This window comes from Ictidomys tridecemlineatus, chromosome 2 (assembly GCF_052094955.1).
Source record: "Ictidomys tridecemlineatus isolate mIctTri1 chromosome 2, mIctTri1.hap1, whole genome shotgun sequence".
Classification (NCBI taxonomy): Eukaryota; Metazoa; Chordata; class Mammalia; order Rodentia; family Sciuridae; genus Ictidomys; species Ictidomys tridecemlineatus.
Genome location: NC_135478.1, coordinates 168,570,945 through 168,585,622, shown reverse-complemented (window position 1 = coordinate 168,585,622; position 14,678 = coordinate 168,570,945). Strand labels below are relative to the sequence as shown.

Below are 14,678 nucleotides of genomic sequence, written 5' to 3'. Positions count from 1 at the left end.
TAATCTAACATATTCTTAATAACATTAGTGCAGAAAGCAATTTTAACTCTTCCTGGATCATTTCCAATGTCTTTCTAAGCATAAAATGCTTATCTGGAGCAGTGAGACTATTACAGCAGTGATATTGAGCACCCAACTCTCTTTCATTCCTTTATTTTAGGAGCCACACATTGAAGAAGCAAGCAAAAGTGAAGCAACCTTCTAACAAAAGGTTTCTATATGGTCATAGTTCAGGGACATTCCTATCTCATCACATTTCACAAAATGTCATAGCACAATTTTTTTTACTCCAATATGCTTTCTAGACTGCTTTAGTTAGTGTCATTGATCCTTCACTGATTCAGTAAATAACATTACCCTGGAAGTAGGGTACCTAAGCTCTTGGAGGAAAACATGACAAGAATATGATCTTCCATAATCAAATTTTGATGGTTCATTTATATTCTTAATTTTATATCTACATATATTGCAAAATATAACAAGTCAATATACACATTGTGATAAATTAAAGGAACTATTATTTATGACAATTCATTCAGAGTAATAGAAGAGAAATTATAGTTTTATCCCATAGGTTCTGAGACTCTACTGTTATGATTTGAATGTGATATGTCCTCTAAAAGTTCATGTGTGAGACAATGCAGAAGTTTTTGAGGAGAAATGATTGGGTTTTGAAAGCCTTAACCCTATCCTGAATTAATCATTAATCCCCTTATGGGATTAACTGAGTGGTAACTAAAGGTAAGTAGAGTGTGGCTGGAGGAGGTAGGTAACTGGGTGTGCCTTTGAGGTATATATTTTGTATATGACAAATGGAGACTCTCTCTCTGCCTCCTGATCATCATATGATCTGATTTCCTCTACCACACTCTGCCTTGGTATTGTTCTGCCTCACCTCAAGCCCCATGGAGCCAGCTGTCTATGGACTGAGACCTCTGAAACTGTGAGCTCCTAATAAACTTGTCCTCCTCTAAAATTGTTTTTGTCAGGTCTTTTAATCACACCAATGAAAAAGCTGACTAAAACATCCACAAACATTTAACAAAAATAAGATTTGGACCAGATATACATAGATAACAAAGGAAATCACAGATATTAGATAAAACTGACATGAATTTCAAAATACCCACTCTACCATCCCCTTAGGTCACTTTTTATATGTCCATTCTTTCCTTCTTTCTCAGTACTGTGTTCTATCCATTTATCCTCCTGGTCCTGGTCTCTTTCCTCTATATACTCTTCACAAGATCCAATTCATATTTGCCTGAGGTGGTAATGCTATGATTATTTTTTTATTTACTTAATGATATCTTCCTATTTCACATTATAAGGTGACAAGTCTGTAAAATTTTTGCTCTACAGGTTTCTGGGTCTAAGACAAAATGTTAGAAGTGGTTAATAAGGAAGTCAAATTAGTTGACCAAAAGGTGATTGGCTGAAATATTCAGAATGAAAATAGGTCATTTACTTTTTATACCAGAACATGTCAAAAATTTAATAGTGTCAATTTTCTTCACACTAACTAGCTTTAGGTATGAAATCTCCTAATAGAGTGTCCTTCTACTTCATTAAACTATTAGCTTGTGAGTCATCAGCAGACACTAGCCAGGTCTGTTGCCTCTTGGATTTAAGGCACCTACACATTCATCTTTACAACTGTAAACAATCATTTTTAAAAAGTTGTTTATACACAGAGATTGGCATACTAAATCAATTATCCATTGTCCATCCATTTCGTTCTTCCGGTACTACTTACTTGGTTTTGTGAGAGTTCTAGGTTAGAACAAGAGTGCAATCTGCACCCATGCAGTCTATATTGCTTTTAACTCGTCTATATTGCTTAACACTACTTCATTAATAACATCGTCTAATGGGGTAAATTAAATCCAATGCAAAATAGTAGATGAAACAGACAAGAATGCAAAACATGATGTGTAAGATGGAGCTGTTTTCTCTAATTACCCACCTTCAAACAAGTGTCTGAAGTTCTATAAACTAGAAGAATATGATCAAAGGATTTGAAGGCGGCATAATTCGGCTCATTTTCTCCTAAACTCCATAGGACTAAAAGATTGGGAATTTTCTTCTCGGTTGCTTCAAAAGTATGTGAGGGTGTACTTATTTTAAAGAATATGAAGTTATTTAGTAACATAATATTTAATGACAGGAATTTATTTGAATTGTTTTTGATAAGTTATACATTTAAAATGCAATACATTTATACATATATATGTGTGTATGAATATCACTGATTTAAAACAAATATCCATTTTCCTCATTTTAGTATTCAGGAAATTGGCACTTTTATTAAGTGTTTCACATTTTACATGTAATTCAATTTAGAATAATCTGTGCCTTATAAATTCATATAATTCATATGTTCCTTTTGCATAAAATTTTTGTCATCTTCGATTCAGGCAGTGAGAATAGGTATAATTTAGACATACTTTTAAAAATAGCAACATCATTTTTCATTTCCCCTGAGAAAAACATTTTCTATGTATTTTTTAAACATTTTCTATGTATTTTTTAATGTATTTAGCATTATATTCTATTACAATCACTTTTATTTTTACTATACATTGCATTTTTCCCATATACAGAATTATGACTACTTAAGTCTTTCTATTCTGTGAATATAAAACAATTACTTGAAAATTCTAAAGGCTAGGGTTCATTTTTTTAAGTTTAATAACTAAAAACAGAAAGTAAAGATTTTCCTTCCAACATGCCACCACCATTTATTGAATGAGAGACCACTGAGAGGAAAGTAGTGATAAATTAAGCCTCATTTGAAACTCTTCTGATATTAGCATATCTTCAAGCATTTACTAGTACTGAAGAATGTGCCAAAACACATTCAGTATCAAATCTGGCTGTGCCCTGTCCATAGCTGTTGAAGCTTTAACTTTCCCCATTGAAGGCATATAAAATATTGTTGGGAATAGGAACTGAATTCTAGGTTATTTACAAATGTATGCAAAGAAAAGGCCACAATAAGTGTTTGGTTAATTTTCCCAAAGTCATTTAGTTTTATTGGGCAACATTAAATAAGCAACAAATGATCTTTAATTATTATACAAAGTTTATGTAAACATGTATTCCTGGTCTGAGTGCTTGAAAGACTCCAAACTATATTATATCTAGAAAACTTACAGGGTCTGAGCAAAGGATGAAATAATTCCACTTAAGCACTGTGATATAGGAGTTTTTGTCACTACAGAAAATGTGATTAATTTTCACCCCCATGAAATATGACTATACAATAGCTGTATGTAACTTGAATACTAACCTTCAGTTATTTTAAACAGAAAGTACATGCTAAAGCCTGTTCACAATTCACTTTTGATGAAGCAGGCTATCTTGTTCCAGTGTAACATATAAAATATAGACTTCAATAGTATTCTGTTTAAGTATATAGGTCAAAAGACAGATTTTTTTTGTAGCAACATTACTTTTTAAAAAAGGTAAAAAGGTATACTTTTCAAATTCATTATTATATTTCAGGGCTAATTTATATTTTACCTGAAAAACACATTTTAAAAGCTCGAATGAAGAAACAAAATGATGTAACAACACAGAAATATAAACAACATACAATAATAACGTGAATGACATTAGTAACAAATCAATCAATAAATACAAAAAGTAAAAACTACACAAAGTAGGACTGCAGTGGGGATTGCTAAAACAGACATAATTTAATAATGAAATGGTAGGATGCTAAAATTGTCACAGAAGAAAGACATTTTGTGCAGTGGCTGTGAGCACAACCTTTATAATCACATGTAGACTATAATCCCAGGTCTTCTGCCTTCCAGCTGTATGATTTGGGGCATAGAAATCCAGTTTTCTCATCTTTAATACAACTATCATAATATGTGCCTTATCAACAGTTGTGTAGATTAATTGAAAGAGAAAGGACTTAACACAAATCCTAGAATATAGTAAGAGGTAAATTAAAGGTACTGTTTTGATTTTAGACAAAAACTAATTAAGAAACTAATCAATACAGGGAGTTCAGCAGCAGGAGGAGGAACTGAAACTGGGAAAAGAAGAAAAGATTCATGAAATAGTTGCCACCAAAGTGGCCTAGAGGCCCAGGTGGGATTTTCTGATAGGGTTGAAATGAAGGTGTTACATGGTACATAGAAAGAAACCAACTGCAGGCTCAGATGGGAGAAAGCAGTCTATGTTCAGGAATTGCAGAGGCGCATTTGTTTGGTGTTTGATTTCTCACTTATGCAGAATGCTGAGGGTTGCTTGAAAGCTATATTGGAGCCAGAATCCAGAGCATTGAGAAAATCAAGCCACTTAAACAGGAATCTCACCACAGGGTGCAGACATCCTGCCAGCTATGTAAAATCACCCAGTGGGAAATGAGAAGAAATCATTAGGATCCTTACTCTATGTTTTAAAGACAAAGTAGAAAGTAAATTAAGTTTTATTAATATTTTAAATAGATTGATACCAGTATTCTTTCACTTCTTGTCAGTTGGTCACATGATCTATGGAAATCCTGGCAGAAAACTGGAAGTTCTGCTATGAGAAGTTACAGTAAGGCAATCATTTCCTTTGTTCAAACTTTATATTAACTGCTTCCTTTAATATAATATTATATTACAATTTATGGTTTAAACAGAGTTGTGGATTATAATACCTTGTTTCAACTAAACTATCATGAGTAAGTGGTAGGCAAAACAGCCCTGCAAAAGAATCACGCATTGAATAAACTAATAATGTAAGAAACACATGTTACTGAGGAAGCTAATACTTTTCATACTATTATAAGCTTTCAATTGACTTGTAAAACAACATGGTAAAAACAATGAAAAATTAATCTGATATGAAGTTAGCTAAATAGTTTTCAGGAGTACTATTTGAAATCTATATCTACTTCAATTGTTGTAAATAACAAACCTTACCCTAAACATATCACATGCTTTGGAGTTATAGTCAGTTTACTGAGAAACCATCATGTAATTTTATAATTTCAGCAAGTAAGTATTTCAATAATTTACAAAATTTGACAAAATTGAATTTAAAACATTTGAAGTATTCTTTTGAATTTTCTTAAAATTCAAACAAAGTCACATATTATTTGGGAAAATTTGTCTCCTGCCATGGAAAAATGGCTAAAGTAATATGTGAAAAAAAAAGTCATAAATCAAATTGCATTCTTTGCTGGCAAATTATGTCAGAAAGAACAAAGAAATAACTGCAGAATGTTTATCCTCAGTTCATAATACTCTCTATTTCTGTTTAAATGATAAAATACTTAAGAGACTTACTATTTTAAACACCTGAGAAAAATGTACCAATGAAAACAACCTCAATATTAAGTGATTTGTTTAATTAAGGTGCACATATATTTTTGGATTTTGTATCAGTACATTATAGTTAACATAATATTGGGGTTCATTTTGACATTATTAGGCAAACATGGAATTTAATTTGCTCCAATTTATTCCCCAGTATTTCCCCTTTCCTTTATGTCCTTTTTCCCCATTTCACTTTCCTCTATTATACTGGAATTTTATTTATAGTTTTTTTTTCCTTTTTTTAATTAGTGAAAAACAGTATAGAGATTCTCCAAAAAAACTAGGAATGGAGCCACCATATGACCCAGCTATCCTACTCCTTTATATATATATATATATATATATATATATATATATATATATATATATATATATATATATATATATATCTATCCAGACCTAAAATCAGCATACTATAGTGATACAGCCACATCAATATTTCTAGCACCACAATTCACAACAATTAAGTTACAGAGCCAGCCCAAATGCTTGTGAATGGATGAATGGATAAAGAAAGTTTTATATATATACACATATAAATATATGTGTGTGTATATATAAACTCCATTGTGTGAGTTTATATATACATACAATGGAGTTTCACTCAGCAATAAAAAATGAAGAAATATTGACATTTGCTGGTTAATGGTATGGAACTGCAGAACATCACCCTACAGAAAATAATTCAGAAGCAGAAATTCAAGTGTTCAATATTTTCTCTCATATGCAAAAGCTAGACCAAATTATTTTCTAGGGGAAAAAAAGGGGTTAGGGAATCCCATGAAATTAGAAATCAGTGGAGTAGAGCCAAGGGACTTAAGGGGCGGGAAGAGGGATGGGAAAAGGGAGAAACAGTAGAATGAAACTGATCAAACTATTCTTTTTACATACATGAATATATCACAGTGAATTTCACATTTATGTATATATATATATATTAAACATATTTTAATATCAAAACTTGCAAATTAAATATTGAAGAGTGGCTTCACTTATTTGAATTATTCTTTTTTAAACAATAAGAGTTGCAAAGGTTACGTAAATAGCAGCATATGTGAAATTCATTTACTGTATCTGTTATAAATAAGTCAGGATTGTATAGTACTTTGGAATGTTACTAAAGTAGTACATTTTATACCAAGGAGATCTTTCTTTGTGTTTTGAAGGTATTTTAAAACTTTGTGCTGAGATGGAAAATAACTATGAAAATATTTTACTCACAGAACTTCACTAAATTACTAATTTAATTAAATTACTTATTTAAATTCATTAAATTAGTTTAAAAGTAGCAGAATATGAAGATTTAATTAATTCAAATAAAAAGAGAAGAATTCCATAGTTGTCCAACTTTTTGGTGATGACAAATGGTTATTGGCAATGTGCTACTTATTAGCTATGTAGGAAGAAAATAAATACTGGTTACCAGAAAATGCTGCATGTTACATATTTAGGTATATTATATAAATATTATCTATCTCTATGAGAAAACTGTGATGTAGAAACAGCTCTTTGAAGATAAATATTTTGAAATCATCATGTTATTATGCTACATAAAATGACATTCCACTTTTAAAAGCTGTCATATCTACTTATTCAATAAATTTTAAAACATAATATTTTAATCAGCTTAAAAATCTCCAAAATGAAGAACTCTAGAGTAGTTTTGAAATCCATTTGTTAAAAATAAAATTTTTTTAAAAACACACTTTCTGTTAGTTAACAATGATGAGAATCAGTGAAGAATAACATTTATATGTGGATTTTTCACAATTGTTTCCGGGACTGCTGTCCAAAGCTATACATGGGAATCAGGTAGAAAGATTTGGTGTTTAAAAATTACTTCTTCCATTTATGGAATATTTTTGTGAAAATTATCCATTTTCTGCTATGTACAGTCAAAATAGTTTATACTACAATTTAACTGTGAAGTTGGATTTCAAATAATTCTAACATAAAACTTTAGACCAGGATTTAAAAAAAAATATTAATATGTATTCAAAGTTTTTAAAATATATATTATTTTTAATACCATTTTAATGTGAAAACATACATATATTTAAATAAATATGATAATGATGATTTTAATTTATTTCACTGACTTATTTTCTATTCATTGTGAATGCTTTACAACATAGTAGTAAAATAGTGCAGATATTCAATTTATGAATAAATTAATACAGGTTGAATATCTATTACACAAAATGCTGGAGTCAAGTAGTATTTTGAACTTCAGATTTTTTTGGATTTTGGAATATCTGCATATACACAATGAAATACCTTGGATGTAGTACCTAAGAGTAAACATAAAATACACTTATGTTTCATATATACTTATGTGCATTGCTCGAAGGTGATTTTGCACAATATATTTAATGTCTTTGCATTTTGACTAAGACCCACACGTGAGATTAGATGTGAAATTTTCTATTTGTAGCATCACTGAGTCTGAACTCACATATTTTGGAACATTTTAGATTTTTGAATTTTGGATTATAGCTACTCAACTTGTACATGCATATTGAGGTTGCATTGATTAATAATAAAGAGAAAATGCTAAATGTGTAGAATGGAAGCAAAATTAGTGTACTTCAAAATATCTTAAGTATTTCTTAAGTTATGCTTAAAATTCAACATAGAATCATTGGGAATAGTTGAGTGATGTACTTAAATTGTTAACCCTGAAAACAACTTATTTGAAAACTACATACTAGAGAAGTGAGAAAGAGGAGTCATGGTGATCAGTAATCAGATTACCCAAGTCATTGACAAAGGCCAACAAAAGCAGTAAGTAGGATAGTGTCCTTAGGATTAGGAGGGGAGTGTAATAACTTCCATGTAGAGAACAAAGGGAAGGTAAGAAGAACTCAGATCACTCAACAGATTAGCAATGGAAAGCAGGTGGTAAGTGAGTAATGATGCCATTATTAGAATGCTGGAAGGAGAAAATGCTTCTGTAGAAAAGTGAATAAGACTCTGACATAATGAATTTGAGTTTATAGTGAGGTTTTGAAGGGAACTATCTACATGTTACTTGAAAATGAAGTTCTAACACTCAGAGGCAGAAGGAGAATGAGTAATACTGACATGTCTATTGTGAAGAAAGGGAGTAAATGTGAGAAGTGTTCATGTGGATCTCCTGGGAGAAAGAAGACAGAACCCAAAGAAAAACTTAATTGTTTTGGGATGGGCAAAAGAAAAATCAGAGAGATAGTCAATTTATCATTTTAGAATTTACCAGACTTCTTAGAGAGAAAAAAAAAAAAAAAAAGAGCTCATGAAAACTATGGAGAGTTTACCAAAGTGGGAATCTGTATAAAACATTAAATTCTACAAAAGAGTTTGCTAATAAAAGCATTGGGAAGTGATGGCTAGAGCTAGTCATTATAATGGAGAATCTACTAAATCTGCTTTTATTTTTGGCTCTGATAAGACTTATTTATATAACACAAGAATACCAGGATTCATTTAGTTAATGTGCAGTGCATCATATATTAGAGAAGGGTTAGGGTTAGCAGTCATGTATTCAAACTATAGACTAAAAAAAATTAAATCAGGGTTGTAATAGACTATAATTTCTACTTGGGTCTTTAGTACTGATAAAATAATTTCTCTATATATCACTGCTGTTAACTGTGAATTAAATTATTCCATTAGATGGTGTAAGATCTTTTGTAGCTCTACAAACATCAGAGCTACTTTAAAAATGATACAATTGTTTGTGCAAATACTACTTAAAGTGAGGTACTCTTAAAAGTTTCTGCTGAAGAATATATATTATTCCAGATTGTACTTGGATTATAAATAAATCCTCAATATTAGATACACTGAACAATACATAATGTTAAAATTGTGGTTAAATACTAAAATAAACTACTTTATGAATAATTGTTTTTATTCTGGATTTTAGCCACAACTCTTTTGTACTTTTGGCAATCATTTTATGGATGACCATACCTTATAAGGCTTTCAAGTGGGAAGAAACTTGTAGCCTTTTGAAAACCAAGTGACTAAATGAATAGGAACATATAAAGACACATAATTTTACATTAAAAGGAAATATTGACATGTCTATTGTGAAGAAAGGGAGTAACTTAAAACTATAGGAAATTTATCACTCTATATAATTTAGATAAGTTATTTGATAGACATGAGATAGAAAAACAAATCATAATTATATTTTATGTAAATTTGATTAAACTATCTAAAGTTAAAGTAAATTTCAGCAAAAACTTATTACATTTCTCTGAAAATATAATGCACTGCGTAAAGTCCTTCAGGTCTGTAATTATCATTGAATAATTTGTGTATATAGTAAAAATTAGTGCATTTTGTAAATAATTGGTATATGTATATAAACACAGGAGACTAAGCAAAGTTAGAAAAATATAACTTACTGTTTTTTCTTTCCCAGGTTCCACCTGATCAGATTTTGTGATGCCTGCTGCTTGTGGCTGTTCTTTCATTTTTGCAGTTATTTTAAGTTCTTCCTTGGGCAAACTCTGTGTACCAGGTGGCAAATCTTCCATTTGGGCCTGTGGTTGCTTTTCTTCTTGGACTGCCTCTGGAGACACTCTGCTTTCATGTGTTTCTTCAGCAGTCTGTCCTTCAGCTTTGAGTACCTCATGTTTGTCTTTCTCTTCTACAACCAATGATTTTGCTTCTGGGGGTAACTTATTGTCTTCAGAGGTTGGCTGCTTTTCCTCGGAGATTAATACTTTTTCTTCTGAGAGGGGTTTTTCTTCTTTGGAAGGTAGCTTTTTTTCTTGAAGGGTTGAGACAACATCTTTCTTTAGTTTACTCTCTTCTTGTTTTTGATCTGTGGTTCCCTTAGGCGGAATTTTATCAATTGAAGGTGTTTCTTTTATTTTTTCTGGAATAAGTTTTTCAACTTCAGCTTTTACTTCTGGTTCCTTCTTTTTTACTTTTACTTGGGCAGGCACTGCTGTTTTCTGAGATGGTGGTTCTGCAGGGACAGGTACCGGAGAGGCTTTGGATCCTGCTGGTACAGTTGGTGTTTTGCCCATGTCTCCTAGCTGTCCTGATATTGCTCTCTGGGTTTGGCAATTTAAACAAAGCCATTCTTGAATCTGCAAATAAAATAGAAATGAACAGATTGACTGTAATGTATCTGTTTCAGTGTAATTATGTAGGTGAAAATTTGGCAATGTCTGGTTGCTTTTTTTCCTTTGGTATAAGAAGAAGGTGGGTCATTGTTTTCTAAACCAATGAAACAGTGACTTTTTAAAAAGAGTACAAAAGACTACTTGAGTTGTAAAAATAGGCAAAAATATCTAGATACTAACAATTCACTATGCTCACCATAAATTAGAAAGCAAATCAAAATATAAAACAAAAAGAGAGGAAAAAAAATACACTAGAGATGTCCCAGGGCAATCTCCATGTTTGAAGGCTAGAGATGGGGAGGAATCTGTATGTTAAAAAAAATATTTTTTTTTAAGTTTGGAGTTTCAAAATTATAATTTTATCATGAATTTATTCAAATAATATTACATTTTATAGTAATTTCCTTTTAACAATCAATTAATCAAAAGTCATTATTAGATATAGCTTATCATCTCCTAACTCTTGGCATGGGCCAAATACATTTCTACCTACCAGAATAGAACTTTACAAGTACAGGTCGAATTTAAGAACCAATTGTGCATAAATATCAACCTGATTTTGAATTAATAAAATAACATTATTATTAACACAAATTACATTTCCTCATGCAATTGAGCAAATAGAATTCAACAGCTCAAACTGTTTGTCATCTTTTCCTCAGAATATTCTAATCTGCTGTCTGAAACATTTCCATCTCTTTGCTCTTCAGCCTGTAAACCAAAGCCACCTGTACCAAATCAACTGAGGTGGTATTCAGACATACAGTTTCCTAGCAACGACTCCAAAACTATTTAAGCAGAATCCCGAGAGTGGAAGAAAAGTGTGTCTACTTTCTTGACAAACTGTCAAGTTAAAGTTTTTGCAAATAAAAACTGAAAACCATTCATAAATAAGAATTCTTGACAAATGATCACACAAGAAACAGATGATGTTAGACTGATAAAATTACAGAAATTCATGTTGTACTTTTTCCTACATGATACCATTTCTAATAGTAAGAAATAAAGGCTATACATGTATCTACTTTGTAATTATTACCATTTGATATGCACCCATTTTATAAGACAAAGGGGATAATGAACCTACAAATATTATTGCATTCATATGTTGCATTGTCTCTTGAGAAGGCCAATTTCAAATTGCTTTTCAGATTGGCATACTCTTTCTAGGAGCTTAGCTTTATTTAGAGACAAAAACCACTTACTGTTGTAGAATATTACTAAAGATCTGTTTCATTACTTATTTCAGCTTCCAGTATCTTCAGACAATGTTACTTAATATCTGTGACTGTTTTGAAATCTCTAAACCACCATATTTCTTATTTGCTGATTAAAAATTGTAAAGACAAATGTCAATACTTTAACCTCAGTAAAAGTTTATATAAAACATTAGGATGTATTATGTATTTATTTACTTTTTTAAGTTATAGGTGTACACAAAACCTTTATTATATTTATTTTTATCTGGTGCTAAGGATCAAACCCAGTGCCTCACACGTGGTAGGCAAGTGCTCTAACACTGAGTCACAACCCCAGCCCCTCATTGGCTTTTCATGTATATGATCAACCCATATCAATTCGCTCCTTAATTTCATATTTAAGTAGCTCTGAAGGAAACTGTCACTTCTTTATATAATGATTTTGTACACAAGTCATTGGAAAGAAACTTATTTGATCCTTTATGTCAAATACTAAAAGTTCCAGTCCTGTGTTGAACTGTCCCTGAAGCAAGCATCTCTACAATACCTACAGAAAACCAGTCATCACCTATGCTGCAGCTTTGAAAACCGTTACTGAATTAAGCCAAGCCTTAAGATATTTTCATTCAGAATATGGCTTTCTTAAAGACAATACAGATACAAGTAGCTACAGCACAGTGCTATTTTGTCATACGAATTCTGAAAAACATATGCAGGTGTCCTGAGCATTGCCATCAGGCCATGTCCCAATGTAAGTCAGTCAGAAACTTTTAATATACCAGAAATACAGCTTTCGTCTATTAGAAAACTGAAAGTACACTCATTTTCAAGTGATTTGAAATCGAAGTAAAAGGATAAAAGGTATAATATACTTACTCTATTTTGTCATTATAAAGTGCTTCATTTTCCTAATGCAATGTAATGCTTGGTAAACTATAAAGCGGTGATAATCACCATGTAACTGAGGCCTGTCATATGAACAGAAAGCAATGGTATAAATTCAAGACAAAAGTGGTGTCACTCAGAGATCTTCACTGGCTATTCTGATTTAATGATTTGCTAAAATTCCTATCCATATGAATTTAGTTAAACCATATTGTTTTAATCATTGCTATTTTATAATTACTTTTAACATTAAATTGCCATATTCTTAGTACCTTGAGTATCTGAGTGGTTTACGTTGCTAATAAGGAGGTCAATCCTAATTATTTTCACTATATTTTGACTGGTTGTAATCAGAATTAATTTGGAAATTGATGTTTCTATCATGTCACATAAGAAAAACATAATTCATTCCTGTATCTATCTATTCTGTACATATTTATTCTCTTTATATCTACTGAATACATACATCATTTGGGAAGTGTATTTGCAAGGCTTATTGTATTAGTAAACTTACATTCAAGGAGAAGACATAAAGCATGAGTAAAAAAATTACAATATGCAATAAAAAATAAATAGGCAGGAGAAAGATACTGTGTTGCAATGCAGAGTGAGGGAGATACCATTTCTAGCCACACATTTTCCAAGATTTGACCTTAAAATAGATAAATGGAATAAATTATGAATGTTAAATAATTTTGTCAAAATTATTTATTGTCACCATTTGACTATTTAAGATAATATAATACTGACTGCAAAAATATATTTATATTCAGTAGCAATCAAAGACAATAACTTCAGGGGAAGGCCTGATTATTTTATTCACATTGAAATTCAGCCTCTACAGTAAGGGATGAGGCATATCAAAATATATGTAAATGCTTCAAAAATATAATTATGTGAATACATGTGGAAATTTAAACAACAAATATATTGTTTAGTTGTAAGAAGAAAAGGATAGATAAGCTTGAAGAATCAAGTAGAGACTCTTAGCATTTATTGCCACATAAAGAAATTAGACACTTTGTGGAAGAAACTGAGATTCAGTGAAAGTTTCTGTACAAGGCTGGCTATATCAAGATCAATCATGAAGAATGTAGTTACCTAACTATACAGGTAGAAATTAAATCTAGAGGCAGAAAGAAACTAAAATTGTTCGAAGAAATAGAAGGATATAATGGATGCAACAGGACTGTCCAATGAATTTAGTTTGGAACCAAGGCATTTGATTAATTATAAGCCACACAAGGATAATTTTTCGACAATTAGAAATGTTGAATTGTCAGGCTTGTATATTTCTCTTCTTTTTTTCTGCAGATCTAAAACCAAAATTAGAATGTCAACCAAAATCTTCAAGTAAAACTTACAATGTCAATGAGGAATTGAAAACAACAACCTATAGTAACAGTAGAAATTATACATTTCTTTCAATATGTAAATTTTAATTTTGTTTTTTTAAGTAGGAGCCTAGATATATCACTGAAAAATATCAAGGCTAGGGAAAAACAAATGTCAAAACAAAACAGCCCAAGTTTTTAACAATGAATAGAAAAGAATACCAATAAATTTCTCTAAGAAAGTTCATTTTAGACCATAAGGGTTATCATCATTATTGTGTCATAGTTAATTACAAACAAAATTACCTGAGAAGTTTCCTTCAAAAAACTATATTTGTAAATACTGTAAATCAGCATAGGAATACAAAAAGCTGTAGGTCACATTCTTTAATAAAAATAGTACAAAGATTTCTGTATTACCACATTCAGGAATTTAATGAAGTATTATATTTATAAGGCCAAAATATCTCATCTGTACTTTTAGTTCCTCAATAATCCATTAACTGCCACTGCTTTTAAACCAGTAGCAACTGGGAAATAAATTAATCAAGAGGAGTCCTTAAGTTTTACAAAAACTCAATGCATAATATATCACTGACATATACATCTTTCATTAGCTGAAAAGATTTATCTAAACATAGCCCCAACCCTTTCTATATGAGGAACAACTGGGAAACACATGATAGTTCATATCCTGCCTTAAGGTTAAGTATCAAATGGATTATGATTTTATCTTTGTAATATTTTCTTATCATCATTGAGACAAAAGTTTTTTATTTTTTATATATGTACATGTATTTTATACAGATGTGCATA

The 14,678-nt window shown here is 30.9% G+C and overlaps 1 protein-coding gene across 4 annotated transcripts in view; it reads right to left on the bottom strand.

Annotated features, from left to right (window-relative positions):
• Positions 1 to 14,678, bottom strand: part of Pclo (piccolo presynaptic cytomatrix protein) — a 402,900-nt gene that overhangs the window by 195,393 nt on the left and 192,829 nt on the right. For all 4 annotated transcript variants that reach the window (XR_013435134.1, XM_021735866.3, XM_078040136.1 and 1 more), the window contains exon 4: positions 9,716 to 10,408. Coding sequence is in view for 3 of the 4 variants with exons in the window: in XM_021735866.3 (XP_021591541.2) it covers positions 9,716 to 10,408 (693 nt within the window). In the remaining variant the exon portion in view is untranslated. The remainder of the gene's footprint in view (positions 1 to 9,715; positions 10,409 to 14,678) is intronic.